Source organism: Carassius gibelio, chromosome A13, assembly GCF_023724105.1.
Source record: "Carassius gibelio isolate Cgi1373 ecotype wild population from Czech Republic chromosome A13, carGib1.2-hapl.c, whole genome shotgun sequence".
Classification (NCBI taxonomy): Eukaryota; Metazoa; Chordata; class Actinopteri; order Cypriniformes; family Cyprinidae; genus Carassius; species Carassius gibelio.
Genome location: NC_068383.1, coordinates 7050196 through 7074102, shown reverse-complemented (window position 1 = coordinate 7074102; position 23907 = coordinate 7050196). Strand labels below are relative to the sequence as shown.

The 23907-nt window shown below is 36.0% G+C and overlaps 1 protein-coding gene across 5 annotated transcripts in view; it reads left to right on the top strand.

Annotated features, from left to right (window-relative positions):
• Window positions 1–590: 590 nt before the first annotated feature.
• LOC128025992 (adhesion G protein-coupled receptor B3-like) overlaps window positions 591–23907 on the top strand; it is a 147789-nt gene continuing 124472 nt past the window's right edge. For 2 of the 5 annotated variants that reach the window (XM_052612649.1, XM_052612646.1), the window contains exons 1-2: window positions 596–1122; window positions 2879–3644. In XM_052612649.1, coding sequence (XP_052468609.1) covers window positions 2894–3644 — 751 coding nt within the window. In that variant the 5' untranslated portion in view covers window positions 596–1122; window positions 2879–2893. Of the gene's footprint in view, window positions 1123–2878; window positions 3645–23907 lie in introns of all 5 variants that reach the window. The other 3 variants (XM_052612648.1, XM_052612647.1, XM_052612650.1) reach the window with 3 other exon arrangements.

The following is a 23907-nucleotide window of genomic DNA, read 5'->3' as shown; positions in this document are numbered from 1 at the left end:
ACTGCAAGCTAGTGTTAGAGGTCTTTTTGCTTTTGTTAATTGTATAATGAAAAGAAAACAAATATAATAAAATTTTTCTTTAAATATTTTGTATTAGACCTATATTAATATTATTAGTAATATTAGTTATTATTAGTATGAAAAATAACTGTACCTTTGATAGTTGGTTGGAAACTCTAGGTCTCCTGGTGAATTCTTGTACGGACAACCACAGCCGACTGCAATTACAAACCCAAATATAAAAACAAAAAAATTCTCTCAACATCTATATTTATATCTGGAAGAAAAATACAGTATTTTCTTTCTCGAGACCAAAAAAAAAAAAAAAAAAATCTAATTCTTAATGATGGTTCGATAAGGAAGAAGATGAAGCAACTTCACGAGTTCCTGTACACATATCTCAAAATCTTATGCAAATACAATCCCATGGAAAACAAGCCTCTTATGAATTATTATTCCAGAGGCTTCTGCTAAAAACCAACCAAAAAAAAAAAAAAAAAAGTCCATGCGGTCGCAGAAAAGACACTGTGTTGTTAGCTCCAGTCCGAGGGACATTCCTCTGCCTTGATTTTCCCATAAAAAAGAGTTTCTATGTTATCCAAAGGAAGGGGGGTGAGATGGTGAGAGACGCAGCTCGAGACGTCCATACGTGCCTTATCTTAGTGGCAGTGACGTGATATTGCAGCTCCAGTCCTGAGGCTCGGCGAGAAAGCGCTTTCCATCTCACTCCACAGCGAGTCAGCAGCATCCTCCATCCGTCAGGGATTGCGCTCTACCTGCTACCCGACCTGGGCATCTCTTGAGGGACGGCCAGACAACGACTAATGCTCAGACGAGATTTCACAACATTTTCAGCCCTCGCTAGTGTCCGCTGACTTCGGTTGCGTTCTCATCACTTGGTTGCGTTGAGGTAAAAAAAAAAAAAAAAAAAAAAAAAAAAAAGGAGCGAGATGATGATCCAGCCTGGAGACTAGTGCATTTTTGCTCATTGACCATCGTGTTGCTCTAGACTTCTATTCATAGGCAATGGGAGATAACGATTCGCAGGGGAGCGACACGTTTCATTTCTAAAGGATGTTTCCGAGTATGTGGGAAAAATAGCCATAGCTTTCAGAGTGCAAGGTAAGACCTATATTTATTAATAATAATAGTATTATTATTATAGTTAAGTAGATGGATAAATATGTAGCCTGGGTATAAACGATACTGAGATGGCCCTCGCCCAAGTTTACCCCTCTACAATGCATAAACGAGTTAAAGATCTGAGTTCCACGGTTCATTCTGATTAATGCAATACAAACTACGTCAATGTTTCAGATGACTCGAACGTTACACCAGGGCCAGTGGGAAGTTAAACGATGAACGACGAGTTTCACAGGCAAATGACACAGAATGGAGTTTGGTGCCGACTGTAGCCTATATCTTAAAATCCGGTTAGGTGACCATATTCAGGTTTGCACCCCCTAAAATCTGACGACTTGACAATCACGCTAGACTTATTTTTGTAGGAGAGTGTGAATATGAAAAGACGTCGCTGCAGTTTTTATTTATTTAGCTTCCACCCCCCCCCCCCCATTCTATTCCGTTCATTACTGATCGTGACGCGACACGACAATCTGGAACGCTCCCGTGATAATGAACGAAAAGTGCCAGCGTGCGACGCGACATCGGTTTAAAGGAAAAGTAGCGCGCGATGATTGCAATGTTCGCCAATACTGTCTCGTCCTCTGTAATCGTGTATAAGCCCTCTGTACATTGCATCGTACGCATTTTGCTATGTTTTTTAAGTAGTGCCGCATTTAAGGTGATCAAAGAATGAAAATAACGGCTCGGTTTGGGAATGCTGTGACACTGCACACAGCTGCAATGCCTGCAGGTTTCATGCAAACAGGACATCGAATTGCTTTTCTCATCTGCTGGATCTCCCTCTCTCTTTCTCTCTCCCTCTCCGTCGCCTTTCTTTCAGACTTCTAGAATATGTGGGAATTCAACACATTTGCACACATTATGATGAGACACGTATAGCAGATCGTAACAGAGAGAAAATCATTACATCGAAATCAAAGTTTTTGCTTCATGAAAATCATAGACTGCGTTCAGTTAATGAATTAAATGATGAAAGTAACACTGCTTTGATCCTTGCATGGATCACGACATTATAGTCCGATCGGATATGATCCCTTTATATAAAAGACGGTATTTAGTAAATGTGTTTTATTTTTATTTTTTTTATTTTTATTTTTTTTATAGAAATCTCAACAGTGCCTGAGCAGACAGATATCTAGTTAGATGATTATTATCAGGTCAGACATGTAGATCACTGCAGAATTGCGACACATTACCCTCGAATGAACAAAAAACAAAGCGTTTTATTGTCTTTTTTGTTCGTGACATGCAATGCCAACCTTTTTTATCCTTCAAAACGAACGATTCGCTACTTAATATAACCACCATAAAGCTACTGAATGTCAGTGATCATTGTGTCCGACACTGTCAGTCATTCAAACACGGTAAAGATCATTCAGTGTGTAATGATCATATTAAATGATAATTTGATCGCTAAACATTATGCAGTTCTATCCTGCCACAGCAGATGCCCAAAGTTATTACCCCCAATTTATTAAACACCACAAGGTGGCAATGTTTATCCGAAATGTGTTACATTCCCATGGAAAGGATCATTTGGATCTCTATAAAATCAGGATGGTGGTTTATGATTGAAAATAGGTGGTGCAAACGAACAATGTAGGTAAGTGTGTGTTTAACATAAAGCTAAACTGGATAGTTAGGAGATCTTGGACTGAAACTCTTTGAGAAAGCATCACTTCACACCATATAGGCTGACAATATACGTAGTGCATCTCTGTTTCTCTTGCAGGCCAAATGACATAGGATGAAGGCTGTTCGTAATCTGTTGATTTATATATTTTCCACCTATCTCCTGGTTATGTTTGGATATACTGGTGCCCAAGATTTCTGGTGTTCCACACTGGTAAAAGGAGTTATCTATGGATCTTACTCGATAAATGAAATGTTTCCCAAGAACTTCACAAACTGCACTTGGACGTTGGAGAACCCAGATCCTACCAAATACAGCATCTACCTAAAACTTTACAAACCAGAAATTAGCTGTTCTGAATTCTCTCTGCTGGCTTACCAGTTCGATCACTTCTCTCACGAGAAGATCAACGAGCTGTTGAGGATCAACGAGTCCATCGTGCACCTGTGCGATGACGCCAAGAATATTTACGTGTTTTTGCATTACGACAAAAATTTTGTGCAGCTCCGGCGAGTGTTTGCCTATGATTACAACGGATTGACGACGAAGAAGACCGAAGAGGAGGAAAGGTCTATGGTGGAGTTTGTGGTTTTAAACAAGGCGAGCCCAAGTCAGTTTGGATGTCAGGTGTTATGCACGTGGTTGGAAAACTGCTTGAAAGGAGAGAAAGCTGAATCGTGTGGAATAGTCTACGCTAAATGCACCTGCCCTCAACATTTAGGCGATGGGGAATCTGAAAGTGTGCTGATGCTCAGTAACGTGGTGTTGCCTTTAAATCCCCAAACCGAAGGATGCCTGACTCCTCAGGTGCGCTCGGCGCAGGTGTGCAATCTGAGCGCGGAGGTGCGGCGCCCATCCAAGGAGGGTGAGTATGAACCAGACAGCTGCAGGCCTTTAATGCTGGAGATCATTTCACAGCTCAATTACATTGCCTTTATGATGCCCCCTTGTATTCCTCCACCCTTCCACTTAAAAGAACACCAAATACAGCTCGCTGTGCTCTGCTACTGATGTCTTTGACTTTTTTGTTTAGTTTTACAACAGTTTCTGGGTGTACAGAACAGGATTTTATGTTTTTTATGTTATGTCAGAAGTGTAACCACCTGGTTTGAGATTAATTAATTACCCCCCCACCCTTTTTTTGTTTTTTTGGAACAGTCTAATGTACTTTTACATCATGTTATCTCACGTTATATCCTTTATCTCCTTAATTGCAAATCCAAATGGCAATACAAAATTCCTGAATACTATCTTTGGAAAAGCTTTGGCAATGAAGAGGGTCGGTTGAACCTAAAGCACCTTACACCATACTTAGCCTTTTGGCCCAAATGTAATTGTTATGCTGCTGTCAGCCTCCTTCAGTGACAAGCGATCAATCGTCCCTCTGCTGTCCAGCTTTGTCTCCTGCCATGGATGCTGGCAGCAACAGATTGCCACAAATGCCTTCGAAGGAATTTGTTAGCAGTATAAACATTTCTGATGGGGGGATGATGTATAATCGAGCAGTATCGGGGTCACCGATGTTACAGCTAATTAGCATCTGTAACATTTCACAACTGGCAAGAGATAGAGATCAACTGGAGGCAGAGATGACCCAGCCTACTGTGAAAGGACAACAGCACACAGAGAAGGTTGGCCGAGAAAGGATGCTGACAGTCTCACATCAATCCCAGCACACTGATTCAAAAAGAATGAATAATAAGGTGGCGATAGAAAGAGAGAAAGAGAGGGAGTAACCATTCTATAGCATTCTGGTTTCACTAGCTGAAAATAATAACCCCCTTGGGAGAAGGTGGCAGCTTTCCCGTTCAAGCGGAACACAGTGCTTTGGAATTGTCAAGGTTCAGTTGAGTTAAGTAGGCCCCCAATTTCGTTTTTTCATCCCCCTTTTCAAATTACCTTTTATATCCCATTCCAAAACTGTGTCATATTCCATTTACGATCTTGTAACAGAGAGTGATTTTCATTTAGGAATGTTTTAAATATGAATCAAGCTTGAAATTAAGATTAAGCCATTGATTATTTTGTCCCCCAGTTATTGTGCGAGCGTTTTATTATATCACAGACTCTAATTGATATCACTCTTTCTCAGTCTATGAATTCTTAAACAGAACTCCCATCTCAAACTATTTTATTTTTGTATAAAGTCATCATCAAAGGCACTGGAAATATAGTTTTACTAGTAAAAAGTAATGTTTCAGTAACTTTCAGCTATCTGCATGTTTAGAGAAGCTTAAACGCACCAGCTTATTTTTTCCTTTTTTTTTTTTTTTTTTTTTTAAAGATTACACTGAAAGCTTCTATTTATAGAGCGGAGGCTTTAGTGGATTGCTATCACAGGTTTAAAAGAGCACACAGCCCCGCTGTAGTGTGAGAATGAGGCTTCTGCCCTCCCGGATGAGCGTTCAGCAGCGCACGCCTTCAAACAGCCTCGACAAAAAAAGATCTGTACTGAGCGGGTCCAAAATAAATGGTTGTCTTTGATATCCCTCACGCCTGGTTGTGTGCATGGTAACAAAGTGTGGTCTTTGAATGGGGCGATGAGAGGATCTGGTTTTCTGGTTCATTACACTCTGCAGGATGATATCCAGCAAGCCAGCAAAAACATGAGCTTGATTATACATTTATGATAACATCAGTGTTTCAAATGCTGCCTCGCCAAGAATGAAAGTAAAATGTTTTGAAATGTAAAAACATATTAGACTTGCATAATGGATAATTACGATGTTGGTGCACATTAAACGCACTTGAGCAGGCATTAGCTGATTGTAGGAATATTGCGGCAACGGATTTATGGTTTTGTTGGTGTATTAACACGTTGGGTTTGTTGAACATGGCTTCAAACAGCTTGATGTATTTGGCTATAACTAACCATAATTTCAACAAACAGATATGAATCTAAATCAGCCGAATAGTCATTTGTTTGAGGACACATATTCAATCAGCCAGAATGTGACCAGGAAAGGCTTTTATACCCTGAATGTTTGAAACTTTATATTCAGAGTTGCAAGCCATTTTTGAATGTGGCACATTTTGACAAAAGTTTGAACGTCACCCACACATAATCAGCAGTGAAATCCATCTCACCAGCCTTCATACTTTTAAAACTAGTGATTTCTGTAGAAATGTCAACCTTGGCCATGAAACCGCGGCTGGGAAAATGGGATGCCAAGGCTAGTTTTGCACTGCAAGTTAGTCTATAAAGTAGGCTGCCACAATTTATTCACAGCTCCAGCACTCAACTTGATATGGCATGGTTGTCTGATGTGACATAAAGGACTTGCTGGTGAAAAAAAGAACAGATAAAATTGCTTTGAATTAAGTTATGCTGAAATGTTGACCATCAGAAGGGATTTAAGCATTATATTCTTTTTTTATATAGTGCTTTATATTGTTCATGCACCAATGTAACTCATATCTTACTTGGTACGGAGTTATTTTTGTACCACAGTCTTGTTATGGATGATCTTTTTAAGCAGTGGTCCCCATAGGGCTCCTTGCTTTTGTGTGGTGGCCATATATGGGACATGCGGGCAATCGCACGTTCTCATTATCGGCAAGTGGCATTTCTCTCTTTATTTCTGTATCATCTCCTCTCCAGGCACAGTTACACTTGATGTGATGGCTCAAAGTCAAACGCTCCGAATTGTGTCTCCTAAATTAGTCACAAATGAAGCCCTGCTGGAGAAGATGAGCAACGTCTCGAGGCTGTTTCTCATTACTCTCTGTCTCTCTCTCTCCACCACTGGTTTGCCCTGCTCCATCAGTGGCCGTTTGCTCTTTTGCCTGACCATTTCTGGAGAAGCAACTTGCCTGAGTGCACTGCAGGGTCCGGGCCCCTTGCACTCGGATCTGTGGGGGAACTGAACTGTCACTTTGTGCAAACGACCCTTGTCGGGCCCAGGGCTCCAGAGCCTGTTGCGGAGCAAGAAGGGGGAATTTGGCTGATGCTAATGAAGTGCACGTCCACAATGTGTCAGTTTGTGCTGAGTAATGCACGTGTGATAATATACTCCCACTGGAATTTCAAATGTCAGATTTCAGAGAAACATGAATGGTTACAAATGAGAACGCAGAGTGAAATGATTTATTTATTATTCTCTGACCTCCGAGTGTTGGGTGGATTGCATCATTGTCCCAATGAATTATTTGTAGACTTTCTTATTGTTGCATTTGCAGAGAAGTTTTTCTGAAACCCTTTGGGTTTATTGTTGCAATCCAAAGAAGATATTGAAAATAACACTGCTTGCTTATTGTTAGTTTAGAAGAGCGAGGCCCCTTTTATGGATGCCAGGGGCCATGAGAAGGCTCTACATCTCCTCTGCATAGTGCAGTCTTTTATTCACATTTGATCAGTAGTCACAGCGCATCATGTTGATCACCATTGTTCCCTCAACTTGGAGGCCAACTTGAATTCTAGTCACTTCTTGAAGGGAGAATGTGTGCATCAGTCTTTATTGTAGTGTTTTTTCATATAATATCTAATTTTATTTTTGTGCTTCAGGTGTCTTGCTTTATGCAAAATTAAAGGTTTAATGTCAAAGTGAAATTCAGTTCACAACCCATTGTACATTTTTAAAATAAGTTATTATACTGTATAGTATTTATTATGTATATATAGCATTTATTACCAGAGGAAAAGAGGAGAATGGTTGAAAAGTAAAAGGGATTATCGATGCAGCTAAAAAGAAATGTTTCAGAGGCAGAGCGAGTTACTGCATTTTGATACAAGATTACAGAGGCGCCAAGATTGTGCATTTATATAGTAAATAGGATCCATTTGATTTATTTACCGACTTCAAGATTCTGACTCTGATATAGGTAGGAGGAAGTGTTTAGCATACATCCATGAAAATTGTATTTACCGATATGATGCAAAACCACTGTGGTACATGGATTATTTGTGAAGCTCATATCAATCAAATTCATATAAGTAAAACTACTTCTAAAGCCTTTTATAATGATGCCCGTGTTAGTTTTTGCAAAGCCAGCAAGAAAAAAAAAAGTAATAGATGCTGCGAACTCTCTAGTGTGTTCAACCTTTATATGTGATGTATTAGTGCAGTTTCTAGATATCACAGGTATGCGGCTTCAGACAGTGGCAACAACAAAAACTATTTAAACTGCTTTATTATGGATAAGTTACACTTTTGTGCTGGGGTGGGTGGTATCACAAATGGTCTGTTTTTTATGCACATATGCAGATATTGCTCTGGTGACAATTATTACATTTGCATTAAGTTTGCACAAAAAAGGTAAGCAAGATTTTTCTTCATGAAAATAATGTTAGCATCCATATTATGTATTGTGCTTATATTTTTTCAACAGACTGGCCTCATTCCAATGTAAGTCTCTTATTATAGCCTAGATATTATTTTAATAAATATTATCTAAGTAAAAAGGTACAACTTGAACCCAAAGTCCATAAATGTTTCCAGCTGTGCAGCTGCTATTTCTCTTTAAAATAATAAAACGCTCTATATATTGTCATGTTAGAAAAAAATATTCTATCCTGCATATTTTCCTGTTAGACAGTACAGCTATAAACGGGTGCATATTGAATCAAATTTGAATCTAATTGGGCTCCTCTCTGTCACTTTGAAAAACATGAAGGGAAAGGTAGCCCTAAGCAAAAGTATTTGTAATTATTTGGGTCATACGTTCCTCTGTGTTTACAGAGTCAAATTTAGGTAGATAGCTGTAATTGATCACGTGGACACACAATAAATCCCAAGGCACCAGTTGTGATTTCAAATGTTTTGTGTAAATAAATAAGTGAGCACGAAATTCGCATTTGCATATTCAGAACTCTGCGAGGCCGGTTTGGCCCGTATAACACGGTTCAGATTAATTATGTGATTTGAGAATATTCTATTTTTTTTTTTCTAGTTATAGACAAATCAAATGGGTTTCATTCTAACCAAATCTTCTCCTTCATCACCATTTTTAATTAATATTGATTGGCATGAAGTAATATTTATGCAAATGACCCGATTTGCATGTCCCAAATCATTTCTTTTTCATTTACGCTCTTCTTTGGTAGGCTTGAATCTGTTCTCTGCCAGTCAGTTACATCCCACAAATGTTTGGCAAGTTCATAGCTTAGATTTCCTGGGAGGTCCCTGACTGCTGAATGACCATATGGTCCTTTTACTACCATCATCATCAAAACGATGCTCTCATGCTGCATAAGAAAATTGATGGCTTCTGATTGGAGAATTAAACTTGGAAAGTGTCATCTAATCAGCTTTCGAGCACAGTGACTAGGACATCAAAAATGCTGAGAACTGCAAGTAAAAAGAACACTTAGGCTGTTCGTGATTATTTGTTAGAGTAAGCAAAATGTTCCTCATGTTCTTTCCGTTCATTTTGGCCTTTCAGACATAACTTTACAAGAGCTTTGGTAGTTCTGTCATGGCTTCCAAAATATTTGGGCTTTCCAGATTATTTGAAAGTAGTTACATCAAAACGATATCAGATTTTCTGTAGTTTTAGGAAGATTATGTTGTCAAAACATTGATATAAGATTATTGTTAGTCTGTGATTATGCTGTGACTTTTATCTGTCAGGATTATTTTACTCTGATTTGACTGTTTAGTGGAAATTCCTATATATGGGCTCCAAAAGCCCAGAATATATATTTTTAATTGAAAATCGCCAGGTTTTAAGATTTATATATATATTCACTTTAATAGCCTGGAAAAGGACCTGCACATTGCCATTAAAGTAAAATGACTCAACCTTAGCATAGGAGCTTGATAAAAATCCAAATTTTAAATGAAAATTTCAGATGGCACTTAGAGGCTTTTGCATCTGAACTTTTCACACACACACACACATATACATATATATATATATATATATATATATATATATATATATATATATATATATATATATATATATACTGTATATATGTATAAATATATATATATATATATATATATATTTATATATATATATATATATATATATATATTAGGGATGCACGATATTGGATTTTGGCCGATATTCGATATGCCGATATTTTCAAAATAATTTTGCCCGATGCCGATACCGATATCGATATATATACAAATATATACTGATATATTTAAACTTTAATTTTACTGAAGAGAAATCCATGTATCTCTTCTGTACTGATTCTACCATAAATTTATTATTTTACAAATGTAGACAGACATTCACATCTGAAAAACAGGTCAATTATTTCACTTGGAGAATATCGGTTTGGCTCATCGGCAGAAATATTCATATCGGCCGATACCGATAATGGTCATTTTAAGCTTTTATCGGCCGATACCGATATTGTGCCGATATTATCGTGCATCCCTAATATATATATATATATATATATATATATATATATATATATATATATATATATATATAAAATTTATATTTATTTATTTAAAAAAAATCCCAAAAGACACATGAAATGCAAAACAGAAATCTTTTCAATAGTGCTTTCAGACTTTTGGACTCCGCTGTATAGTAAGTGAAAATACCATTATTATCATTAGTATTTGTCATGAGTCTTTCTCCGGTGACACATTAGGCTGAAATGTTTTAAAACACTCATTGATTCATTATGCTTTGGGATGAACCTGTTCAGTGGCCATGCTGACCTACCGTTTGTCATTGTCTGATTAGAAGGGATTGCAGATAACAACAAGCTCTGAACCTGCAGAAATAAACAGCATAGATGCTCCTAATTAAAGTATTCCCTCTTTGAAGCCTGTGAGGTCATATCCTTTATATCCTGCTGAAACAGTTACAGCTCTGTATTTAATGCTGTGTGTAATTTCTGCACTACTAGTGGCATAAATCAGAATTGCACTGGCTGTTTTTAAATTAGTCTGACCAGACACTCCTCGTACTGGTCAGACAAAAAGATGGGTTGAGACACTGTTGCTGTGATGTGATGTTGCAGTTTTTGCAAATTCAGTAATTTAAGGAGGAGAGATATTGTGTGTTGGTACAGTTTAAGAAAAAAATAAAATAAAAGGAAGGCAGGTGTGAAATTACTAATTTGTCACAAATTAATATTTAGTCACAGAAATGATGATGATGCCCCTCTGAGCTTTACAAACCAAATGGCCAGTGATATTTCTGGTCTTCCTGGTCTCATAAAAATGTGATTTGAATAGTTGTCTTTGTATGAAAAACAGCATTGGTAGTTAGTTTAATGACATATGATTTTAGCAGGAAAGTGGGTGGAGCAAAACTGCGGACAATAATTGATCCTGAGTTTTGTGTTTTAAATTATTTAGACATTTTGAGGCTTCTCTGCATGACGGAAATTAAGCTCATATTATTAAAGGCTGATGATAAATCCTCCATTAATATTCATTTACCTCTATTTATCTGAAACAGAAATAATGAGCACATCCTCTGTTTCGCAGTACTGGGGAGTTTTGTTCTTTGGCATCTCTTGGGAGGCCGTTCTGCATCTATTTGGCACAGATATGATATAGAATTATATAAAGTAATTTTTGAGGAGTTCAAATTTGTCTTTGTGGCTAACAATGGACTGCTCATGGCATTGATTCTGTTCATGCACTTTAAAAGTGTGATACAGTGCAGGGTTATTTAGCTGATCAAAAAATATTCGGCCGCTCGGGCTAGTCCAACATGCATTTGATTCAGATTTTATGTGAATAGCTTACAATAAGTCGCTCCAAGTGTGAAATGAGCTGAACTGATTTGTACGGACAGTGGATGGGTTTGAGCCTTTAGCTGGATAATTCATGGCTGCCTCAGACTCTTTGTAATGATAATAATGACATCCGCCCAGTGCTGATATCATTCTGAAGGAAAGTTTTTGTCATGCACTGAGAAAATAACTGGAAGAAGAGGATTTATGGAATGTGGCTACGCTTCCTGTTTAAAGTTTAAGACATTTACTCTGTAGAAATGCGATTACTAAACTAGCATTGCCTTTCTCCCTTCAAAGCAAAAGATACGTATTTTGTGTGTGTGTTTCATTGTGGATATATTTAGTGGTTAATCAGTATGGCTCATATTCAATTATCATACATGCTTAATTTAAAAATGTAAACATTTTTACCTGTTAAAAAAAGTGATTATATTATATTGTATTGTTTTGTAATATTAATATGGGGTATATTCGTGGTGTGAGATTTTGTGTCTTTTATGGTTATTATGACAAATATTGTAGTGTTATAGAATGCAGTTACCGAATAAATGAAAAAAATCACATTAATATTTAAAATACTGTATTCATGTTAAGTTATTGCATCTGGTTAACGAATAGTTATTTTATTAATTTATTTTTTTGTCCTCAGAAATAGATGATGACTGAGGCCACTACATCAAAGCAAGAACCAAATGTGGTTGTGTTCACGTTGTCCTTCATAGTTCAAACACAAGTGTCGTATGAATATGTGCTGCCAGTAATGTGTCTCTAAAGATACAGTGATTTGCTTTATCCTGAATTTTGTGTTTGTAGTGAATGCAATTCATACCGTATGCACTTTTTTTTCCATTTTAACACCTGTGCCATTTTGTAGAGAAATTAACAAAAAAACTCACAGCATGCCATGAAAATCCATGTTTTATGCCTTGTTTTTTACACAGTTGTTGTCTCCCCCATATATCGTTGTCACACATCCAGTAAAACCATGAATATTCAAAGATTTTAACTTTTCTCTGCCGAGCAATACTCCAGCATATATTATACTGTCAGATCATCTAGCGTTCCATTGTCGCAATTGCAAATCGTACCATGGCAATTACAGTGGGCATAAAAGAGGTTTTTCCATTAACATCTAACCTGTATTCGAACCAAATGAGACTGTCAGTCACAAAAACTGTTCTGCTATCTGTAATATCCCAACTGAGCAGAAGGAAGCATCCACTGAGAGATAATTTAGCATCGGTGAAAGAAGTCAGTGTAAGTGTGCAACTCAGTCTTTTGAGACTTCTTTTGTGAAGTGCATCATACTATTTTGGACATTTCCTTGACAGATATCCCTTGGAGATCTGATAGAAATCGATAAAAAAGTGAAAACTTACTCAAAATAAAAACATGTTTAGGATAAAATAGATCAAAATGAAATCAAAAACTAATTTTACTTGCATTGAAGTGCAGTACTTGATATACAACAAGGACATGAATAATTAACTTTTAAAAATTCCACAGTATACAGCTTCATGCTGTTATGAAAGACCAAAAATAAACAAGTTAAAAGGATTTCATTAGCCTAATAAAGCATCAGAATGGAAACAGGCTTATTTTCTCCCTCATTATAATGTAGGATGCATGCACAAATAAAATTCAGTCACCAAGAGAGGGAACTTTCAGAAATGGGCAATGAGATTAACTGGCCTATTATTAATGTTACAGCCATAAAACAGTGATGTGATAGGACCAACCACAGAGATGAGAGTGCTTCTCAAGGACGAGTCGATGGAGGGTTGGGCGTCCGGGGAGAGCTGATGAACACACAGACTGACACAACCTTAGTCGAGCAAGGCTGCACTTTAAAGTCACCCTGGGCCGCCACGTGGAAGCCTCCGAATAGTCGGGGGTCCGCATGCTTCAAAAGTTATTATTTTCTGCAATATTCTCAGCTGGGATATTTGAGGACATTGTTTGTTCAGCAGCTGTATAACTATAATGAGAAGAAAGATAATTTGCATTTCTTTTCATGTTATGCCATGTTGAAATTAAAAACGCGATTGTGTTTCACTTCAGAATCGAATATAAATCTCTGTTGCATCTGTCATATGCTGATAGTGCAATTGAAAAAGCAATTATAGCTTAGCGACAGTTGCTGCAAGTGTAGTACAACTCTCTGTGAGTAGCACTTAGCAATTAAATTGCCACTTTTAAATGTACGTGTACAAGCTGTTATGAAACCATATATTTTTATAATAGGGTGATGCACAGTAAGAAACCGGTTAGGCTCCTGTTATGGAGGTTTGTAAATTATTTTGTTTGACTGATATTTGTAATTATACAGTATGTGTGTGTTTTAAAGCATACTCAGCTTTAAGTTTGTAAATCTAGCTCTTAAAAGAGATCATCAAAATGTTACAAAAAGCTTTTCAGGACACTTTCGTTTCCAGAAGCTTTGCAGATTTTTTTAAGGTTGGTGATCACTGCGCTTTTAGAATTTTTTTGCCCTGAATACATTTTAATTACTTCGTTTTTAATTGACTTCCTAGACGGTCTTGCTCATTTTGCTCTATCTGTTAAAACGTGACAGACAGGGCAGAGCTTAGTATGATGTTTCGACTTGGCCGCAAAATTTGTAAGCAGGATCAATTTGTATGGGAATTCGCTGGTTCACTGATAGCACACTTTTTTTCATGCACTGTCTGTGTTGTTTTCAGGTTCGCTAAACGAGTTATGCAAATCAGGTAATGGCGCTAACGTACCCACAAAATCTGAAGGCAATTTGCATGCCACAATTCTCGTTTTTATAGGTTGGTTCTGAGGGCTACGTTGTGGAACGATGCAGCAGACTTCTGCAGTCTTACGCCATAAATATAAAGACACAAGATATAATGAGCCTAATTTGAATAGAAACGAAGTGTGTTTGGGCTACAAAAATGTGGATGGCAATTTAGGCGCAATGCTGTGTTAATACATTTACCTCCTTGGTAAACTAAATGGTTAGGTGCAGGTGGTTAAGATGCAGATTTCTGTGCTGAAGGTGAAAAAGTGATGACTTTCAACAAGAGTTTGAAGCGAAGCATATACAGATGATTTTTCCCCAGATGAATAACAATTAGAGTGTATATAATTTTACATCCGAAAACAAGTACACACACTGACCTTGGCCTGAGTTATTTTTTGAGATTGTTTCTCAAGGCATTATTCTCTGATGCATAATCCTTAAAGGAAATGATGATTTCTCTTTGTTCCCATGTGATTATGCTAACAAATGCTAATTTCATTTACACCCGATGCATAAGCAGTCTCCGCTCGCTTTTACAATTACTATTCCTTTGATTACTATCACAAGTAACCTTGGCATTATCTATTAGAATCATCTTTGATGCAACCGAAACTGGGACATGAAAGAAATGTCATCAATGTTTATGAAAATGATCCTAATTCTGGTGGCGTCCTCCTGTCAAATGCAAATATTGCAGTGGCACTTTTGCAGGAAGTTGTCAACTTTGTTTAGTCCATTTATTTTTCCAAAAGCCTTGGATAAATGTTCAGATGTGGATTTTTCAAGGTTGATCACAATCAATTACAGGAGGAAGACGGGAAATCGCCTGCGGTCTGTGTTACACGTGCATTGTGGTGTAAGCGAGCAGGTTGAGATATCTCAGGAAAAGGCTAGCTAAATTGATTTGCCTGTTGAGCTCCCTACGCAGATTTATTAAATGTGTCAAAAAGTTTCTTACACAGCAGAAAGATGGCAGGTGTCTTTTAAGGGAGTTTGATTCTTTAGTAAACAATGACTTTCTCCGTTTTATTTTTATTTTATTTTATTTTATTTATCCAATTCTCATATCTTACAATCTGCATTAAAACAAAAAAAATATTATATATTTTAATTTATTTTTTATGTATTTAATTTAATAAGTTCATTTTAATTTAACTGGATCTTCTATACTAAGCAAACTATTTTATCAGAACCCTTTTTGAATCACAATAATCATGCAACTTAATAGTCTAAATTATTATTGATATTATTATTATACATCTAACATCTAAAAAAAATTAAATACATATGTGTGGAATGTACTTTTACTGTTGCATTATATTGATCAATATTTCTATGCATAGATATTAGGTTGCATAATCCTAATTTATGCAAGGAAGGTAATTTGAACCTTTTACCTCCATAGTAATGAGGCTTGTTGGTTTTACACATGCATTAAAGCTTTTAAAGTCACAATAAGATTTTTATTGGTTAGATACAATATTTCCTACATGACAATTTTCTGTGTCATGACTGCCAGCACTTCCAGACCACAGCACAGCGAGACGTCTAAAAGCCAGACATGCCCCCTGCCATCTTGCTCACACATTGACAGAAACACTTTTACAATGGGTAACTTGATTACAGCATTTCAGTATTGCTTTCTGAAATTCGCCCAGATGAGTAAATCAAGTACTCAGACAATAATAACCAAACCGCAGAGAATTCAATACATTCTCTCAATACTGGTGGCACATAAAAGTCTGCGACACCTCATGCAGTATCACAGAGAAAAATGGAACTCAAAGCACACAAGTCATAATGTGATGTGACAGACAAATCAGAGGCACTCAGGAAATAGTCCCCACATGAAGAATCAATAGAAACAGCCCACCTGAGCAGCCCTTCTCCTCCCCTGCCCTCTATCTCGATACCTCATTCTTTTAGGTAACAGGAAGCTGAAGACAATTTCCCAAAAATCTATATATATATTTTTTTTTTTCAAAAACCAGGATGCTGTTTGAGGCAAACAGGTGACCACACATATCCAAAAACACTTTAAGTAATAAATAAATAAATAAATAAACCCAGGGTTTGTTATATATATATATATATAACAGGTTTTCCAGTAGAAATGGTCATTGTGTGGGTTTATTAATTGGCAATTGAGCATGTTTCTCTGTGTATGTCACGCCGAGTGATTCTTGTAGTATAGGATTTGCTGTTTGTTTTGGACCACAGCCTCAGCTCATTTTCTTGAGGGGTGGTTGAGAAAATGGGTTTTACTCCTTATAGCGGTTGTATGTGAGATCAAAGGAGTCTTTAATTGGTATCATGTTCTTTGTGATGTGATGAGTGAAATCTAATTCCTCTTTTCATGCATATCTAAAGATAAAACACAGTTTAGGTCAAGAGTTTTCATGTAAGACTTTTGTAGTCTGGAATTCGTTTAGTAAGGTGCCAAGGAGATGTAAATATTTGATGTAAGAAGTTGTGTTCTGTGCATCGAATGATGGTTCATGTTGATCTGAGAGTGCATTTGGATCCTGCATTTCATCCATGTGCAGTGTTCTGTGCAGAGGCTTTGTTAAATATATAAAATTCTTAAAGTGCTCTTACTATGTATATTGTGTGTGTGTGTAAATGTGTATATGCAATATACGTTAATGTACTGTATTTATACCGCATACAGTATATACTGTATTATATATTTCATTTTGCATATAAGAAGTCTTGTGCAGGATGTATTTATTTTATAAAAAAATATAATAAAACACAAACATTTTGAAATATTATTACATTTTAATAAAAAAAATGTTTTTATTGTAATTTTTCTGTGATGGCAAAGCAAAATTATATATAGTGTATTGTATTAGTGTATATAGTGTATGTAGTGTATTGTGTATTGTATATAGTGTAAAGTGTATTAGCTTTTATTGGAATCAGCTGTGATTTATAATAATAGTTAACTAAGTTACAATTTATGAATAGTGTTCAATTCAGTCATTTAGATGTTGCCTGACAAGGAAGCTGCCCAAATTTCCATATTAAATACATTTGTCATATGAAGTAAAAAACATTAAACATTTTCACTATATGGGAATTTCATATATGTTATAAACGTACATCTTCATGTACCCAAAGAATGTATATTTGAGAAATTTTAATATCGCCATATAGATCACATGGCAACATATGTCATATTTTATATTTCCTTATAGGAGCATACTATGTTTTGGAACAAAGCTAAATCTATGTGGACAAGATAATGAACGTTGTCCTGGGCCATGTGTAAAGTGTCCACTAAAAGGTCTCTTGTGTTATAGCCCACTCATTGGGTCCGGGGGGAGGGGTTGCTCACGCTTTGTGAATTTAAGTGACAGTGCTGATGTGTAGTTTAGTGATTTTCTCAAGGGGACGGGTGTGAGAGAACAAGACTGTGATCTTAGTAATCAGCACATTTACTTGTGATTGAATCTGCCTGTTACCCTATCATCTGGTCTCTAGCAAAAAATCACTCTGACCCACACACACACACACACACACACACACACACACACACACTGCAATCTGTTAGTCTGGTTAAATATTGGTATGCATTACATAAACTTGCTCCACTGGGCCTTTAGATACAAGTTAAAACAACTGAAAAGGTAAATACAACTCGCATTTATATCTCACAACTGTAACTTTATTGCTCATACTTTTGACTTTTAGTCACAGAGACTCACAAATGTGATTTTTATATCTCACATTTGCGAATTTATTTCTCAAACTTTACATATTTTAAGGTGTCTTTAAGGCTGCTCTGTGTGTGCTTAAAGGTTAGAGTAAAGATGCTGCGTTGTACAAAAAAACCCAGATTAAATTATGCCAGCGCTGACCCACCTCAGCCATTAGTATCGAAGTATACAGAACAGTAGTGATTTCTGTTCAAATGCATTTATGCCTCCTTTAGGCAGCATTAAACAGTTTGTGTAAAAACATGTAAATTAACACTTTAGAAGTTTTTGTTATAATATTTTCATTAGTTTTTGTTTTTTTTAACAAAATGTCTATTCTTATTATTTTATTTTGTATAAATATTTATTTTAGTTGTAGTTTTCAGATTTAGCTTTAGCTCTTTTAGTACAACACGTTAAACTAAATTCAAATATGAAATGTTGCCCTGGCAATTGAAATATTATTGGTTTATATTTTTAAAACTTTCATTTTATTTTTTATTATATTTATATATTTATAACTTGTAATATATTTCAGATAACATTTATTTCAAGTACTGAAACAGTTTTTATGGTTTAATTTTTGTTAACTATATAATAATCCTGATAAAAATTTTTTATCTAAACCACTATCTTACAATTACTTGTTGTATTTTTTACTCTTAGGTGAAACTGGCTTTCATAACCCCACATTCTGTATTTCTTTATTTTAGCAGTATTAACAGTCAGACATAACAGACAGAAAGTTGGAAAGACATTCATTTTGGATGTAATATGTCAACCAAAAGCAAATAAATGGCATGAAATGTAACAGCTTTCATTATTGCATTTGAGCTTCGGAATGTTCGATTTAACAAGAACAAAGCACACTATCTTACGCTGCTCTTATATCTTTCTGATCAGTACAAACATGTCCCCAAGGAGACATAGTGATTGTTTTCATCCTGATTATTAAAGTGGTCTCTTTCTCGCTTTTACCATAACTTCACAGCCATTTCATTTCTTCCAACCTTGAACCTCACAGTTCTTGTATGGTCTACTTTTTTTTTTCTTTATGCAGAATTGCATGGTAGCTTGTTGATGAGTATTTCTGATGAACACTGTATACCTTCTGTTAGCTCATCAATGGCACTTATTTATTTTCTTAAGGATCTCTATCTCCATGGCAACCATTCTGAACCTGAATGGAACTGGGTTGGGGGAAAAACGACTGAATAATAGAATCTGCATTTTAAATTTAACATTTATCTTATTGTGGTGAAAGGGCAGTTTGATAATAAAGGTGTTTAATTGCATGGCTACAGCTCTCTGTGGCTTCACTGGGGACGGTAAGGAAATCCATAGAGTGTACGGGCATATGGTGCTTCATAATTTAAATGGCTATTTTTGTGTGTGGTTGTCGGGTTGCTGGAGAAAATATGCAGGGATGTTGAAAAACAGCCATGGTGCATAAATTCAACTGATTAGATGGTTAGTATGGTACTGCTCTCCTTTTGAGATTGATGCACTGCATTAAATGCGTACATGATGCAAATAACCTCTATACTAGTCATGCTGTCGTGAGGTTGTTCAATAATGGGAATTTACACTATTCTATTTGTTTGCAGTGGAAATGCATCAAGGCTGTTAGCCTGGTGTGACTCTTGTGGTTCTAAAGGAAGAAAACCATTGACTGAAGTCATGCACAGTTTTATCTATGGGTCATCCCATAGATTAACTATTAATACAAATAAACTATTAAATTGATAACATTAAATATTTTGTAAAATAAAATACATGGAAATCATGCAAACTGTAAGAAGAGGAAAAAAAGACAAATTAGCAATTTTTAAGCACTTCATAAATTTTAAGGTGTTCGTTCAAATCATTTAATACAAACCCTGTGAATAATGTTTAATTGGTAATTCATTTAAATGTTTTTCCTATGTCCTCTGTAACATTTATTATCCTTTTATTATTTAATAATATGCTTTTAAGTAACAAAACGCTGTCCATCATCGTCCAGAAAGTGACATTAATTTTAGTGGGACAAACATCAGTAAGTTTTGATGTTTGTGTTGTGTGCACACCTTGAGCTTATAAAAATATATATTAATTAATTAACTGCAGTGATAATATCAATGATACAGATCTAACTAAAGCAAGCTTAGTGAATTCTATTTGGCAATTTCTTGATGTAAGATGGCAACTCTCAAGGCGAACAGATGCTTGTCCCAATCTGGGAATACAAGTCTTCAAGTCCACAAGTGTACTTCACTGCATCTCTCACGCTCATCAGCTCAGTGAAGAAGACCTTGGCTGTCATCAGCATGTTTCTTCAACACTGAGGTGCAATGATTGCAGCTTTCTTCTCTGATTAGTAGTGACAAATTAGAGAGAAAAACAGATAGTGAGAGGGATCAGCATTCTGTGTTGTGTGTGTGTGTGTGTGTGAGAGAGAGAGAGAGAGAAAGAGAGAGAGAGAGAGAGAGAGAGAGAGAGAGAGAGAGAGAGAGAATAGCTAATCCACTGGCTTAATGATAGATAGAATTTAAAACAATATTAGTTGAACATGAGATAAGACACTGATCTGGGGCTGGATTCACGAAACATTCTTAAGAAAAAAAATATTTTTAACTGCCAATTTCTTCTTATTTTCTAACTTAAGAAAAATATAAGAATATTTAGTATTCCCCCCAAAAAAGAATGTTCTTATCTTTTTTCTTAATGACACAACCTAAGAAGAATTCAAATTCTTGAAAAGAATCTTCTTAAAAATCTTCGTAAATAACTTCTTAAATTTAGGACAGCCCCAGACTTGTCTTAAATAATAATAAAAAAAAGAATAATTTAATGAATTTATTGGGTTATTTCAATTTAATTGTTATATTTAAGCATTACAACGACATATAATACATGTAATACATAGGAGGACTAGAGATGTGCACAAGTTTTCTGAAGGGACAGCGATGACTGTTAATGTAAAGACGATCGCTCATCATTAGCCTATGTGTAACGCTGCTTTTTGCTGACTTCAAAACTCATTAGCAACTCTAAAACGAGTCAGATAGGGAGCTTAAATGAATGCCGTTTTTTTATCTTATAAATACTTATATAATATAATGGCAGTATTCAGCACATATGATTGCGCAGGATCCATCAAGAATCATTTTGGAATTGGATTGTGACTCTACAATTTTCATAGTCATGAAAATAAAGAAAACTCTTTGAATGAGAAGGTGTGTCCAAACTTTTAGTCTGTACATATATATATACACACACACATGCCATTTACTGCTAATTTATTTGTAGTGCTTATGTTTTTATTTGTTTATTTTTTAAATGAAGAGTTAATCAAGCTAATAAGAGACTTATAACTAAAATTCTTGCTGCAAATTGATACAATTGATCCAAGATCATGTAAAAACCATATAGACACATATTTACCACCTAGTGGCAAACCTTTCAAATTTCGTAACTCTTACGACCTAACGAAGCCTTGTTTACTGAAATCACGTGACTTTGATACACATTCTGAATGATTGGTTCAAAACAAATGATCCACAAAGATCTTGGAGCTTCATAAAGCAGTGTCAAAAGGACCCATCACTAGTTCTGATGCCAAAAAGAGGGATTTATTTTCATTAGCATCAAAAATGCTTTATGTGTGTGTGTGTGTGTGTGATTGCGATAAAGTTGTGGTTGTTGTCAGTGTGGTCAAGTGTAACGGGCTAATCAGTGCTGTTTTCACTCCGGTGGAGTCTTGTTCACAGCTGTTCCCGAATCAGCCCCCTACGGGTACGTATGGATCACACCTTTGACCCCAACTGAAAAATTCCCAAGCGCAGGAGCCTCACCAGCTGAGAGCTATTTTGCTCATGATCAGATAGCTGCTGCAGTCTCTAACCCAGAGGTCAAGGCTGCGGGTGGGTGCTGGCGTGGGCTAAATCACAGATTTAATCAGTGATTGCTCACTCTCCTGTCCAGGCTTATCACAGCAGGGCATGCAAGAGGGCTGCAGACTCGCACAGACCTTTTATCCAGAGTGGCAGTACATGTGGGATCTCTGTTGCATCCTTGAGGTGAATTTCACCCTCCATTTCCCATCTATGATGCAGACCCCTCCAGTGCATCTTCCACCTTCTATCATTTGCATTGCTTATGGATGCTGGACGGGATGAGCCATTGTTTGAGCTGGATTGCTCCTGACATATTGTATGTTGCTGGCACAGCAGTAAGGTGTTAGAGGAAGTGGTTAATGAATTCCAGCTTATTGGCGCATTTATCCCAGACTACAACAGGGTGCTGGAGGACACACACGGAGAGGGTTGCTTAGATGCAGAATCAATAGTTTTTAACAAATGCTTTGCTTTTAAGTTATAATGTCATATCTGGTTTGTTTTATAAATGGCTTAAGGCCCAGTATTTCGAACTAAAAGAATGAGATCACTGAACAGCATTATCCAGTAAATATCAGTGAGGAGTTTGCTGTAATTCAGTCACTTGTTTAATGGTAATTTCTATTGTCTATTGTAAAAAAGAGATAACAGGTTTCTGCAAGCTTGCTTACTGTAATATATATATATATATATATATATATATATAGAGAGAGAGAGAGAGAGAGAGAGAGAGAGAGAGAGAGAGATTATTTTGAAATATACACTACCATTTAAAAGTCTGGGGTTGGTACAATAAAAAATAAATAAGTATATAAATAAAAAATACAGTAAACAGTAATGTTGTGATATATTATGACAATTTCAAAGAACTTTATTTATTTTAGATGATTTATTCCTTTGATGGTAAAGCTGAATTTTCAGCAGCCAAAAATTCCTTCAGAAATCATTCTTATAAACTGATTTGATGCTCAAAAAAACGTATTCTCATTGTTTAAAACAGTTGTGCTGCTTAATATTTTTGTGGAAACTGTGGAAAAAATCTGCATATAATATACATTTATATAAATATAAAGTCTTTGCTTTTTAATTGATAATTTTTTATCATCTTAGTGCATTCTCACTCAAAATGATTAATTTCTTTCCAAAGAAACAAAGGAAGGAAAGAATGAAGAAAGACATTTACTAGTTATGGAAGTTGTATTCCAAATCAGCAGATGTACCATGTTGCATGAAGCTAAGAATGCGGTTTGCAAGCAGTTTTTATTTTTCCGTTTGATGTTGTAGAAATGCAGAACATCTTTAATTTTAGTCAAGTCTGCTAACATTAATTTTTTTAAACACATGTATTTGTTCTCAATTTAATAGCAATTATTCCATTTATTCAATTGTTCCATTAAACTTTTGTAAGGTATATTTAGTAAGAATTTAGACAAACTTACTAGCATATTATCCATATTTAAGCTTCTCAAACACTGATTATTACAGCTACTCTCAGTGTGCCAGTAGAATAATTCACATCCAGATTGTTCCAGCTCACAGACTTTGAATATAACAGATTTCAGATGCATTGTCAGTGTAAAGTACATTAACAATTAGCACAAATAACAGTTGGGCTGGATAGCAATGCGTCAGTACGGTTGTTAAATTTAGGAGAGAATCTCGTGTGTCTGCTTTTCCAAGAACAGTTTTGATTGAGCAGCTCCAGGCAGATGCTTGTGGTCTGAATAGCTCTCTTCAGTATGATTTGCCCATCAGAGCTTATAGTGGATGTATTTCCAGAGCATTCTGAATCGTAGTTAATTGTTCTCTAGCTCTGTTCCAAAATCTATAGGCATAATAGGCTTGATTATGCAGCTTCCCGAGATGCCTCATTTTGGCCAAACTCTAAGGCAGCATGACATGTCCTTCGTGAAGGCAGTAATCCCATAGTGCATTGCAAAGAGTAATGCATCCAAGATGGTGGATGTTGTCAGATTAATGTGTTTCATAAATAGGCCAATAATTAATAAGAAAAAATGTATGTGAGTGTGTGTGTGTGTGTGTGTGTGTATATATAGAGAGAGAAAGAGAGAGGTACATGTACTGTATGTATATTTAGGAGTACTGCAAAGTAGAGAAGT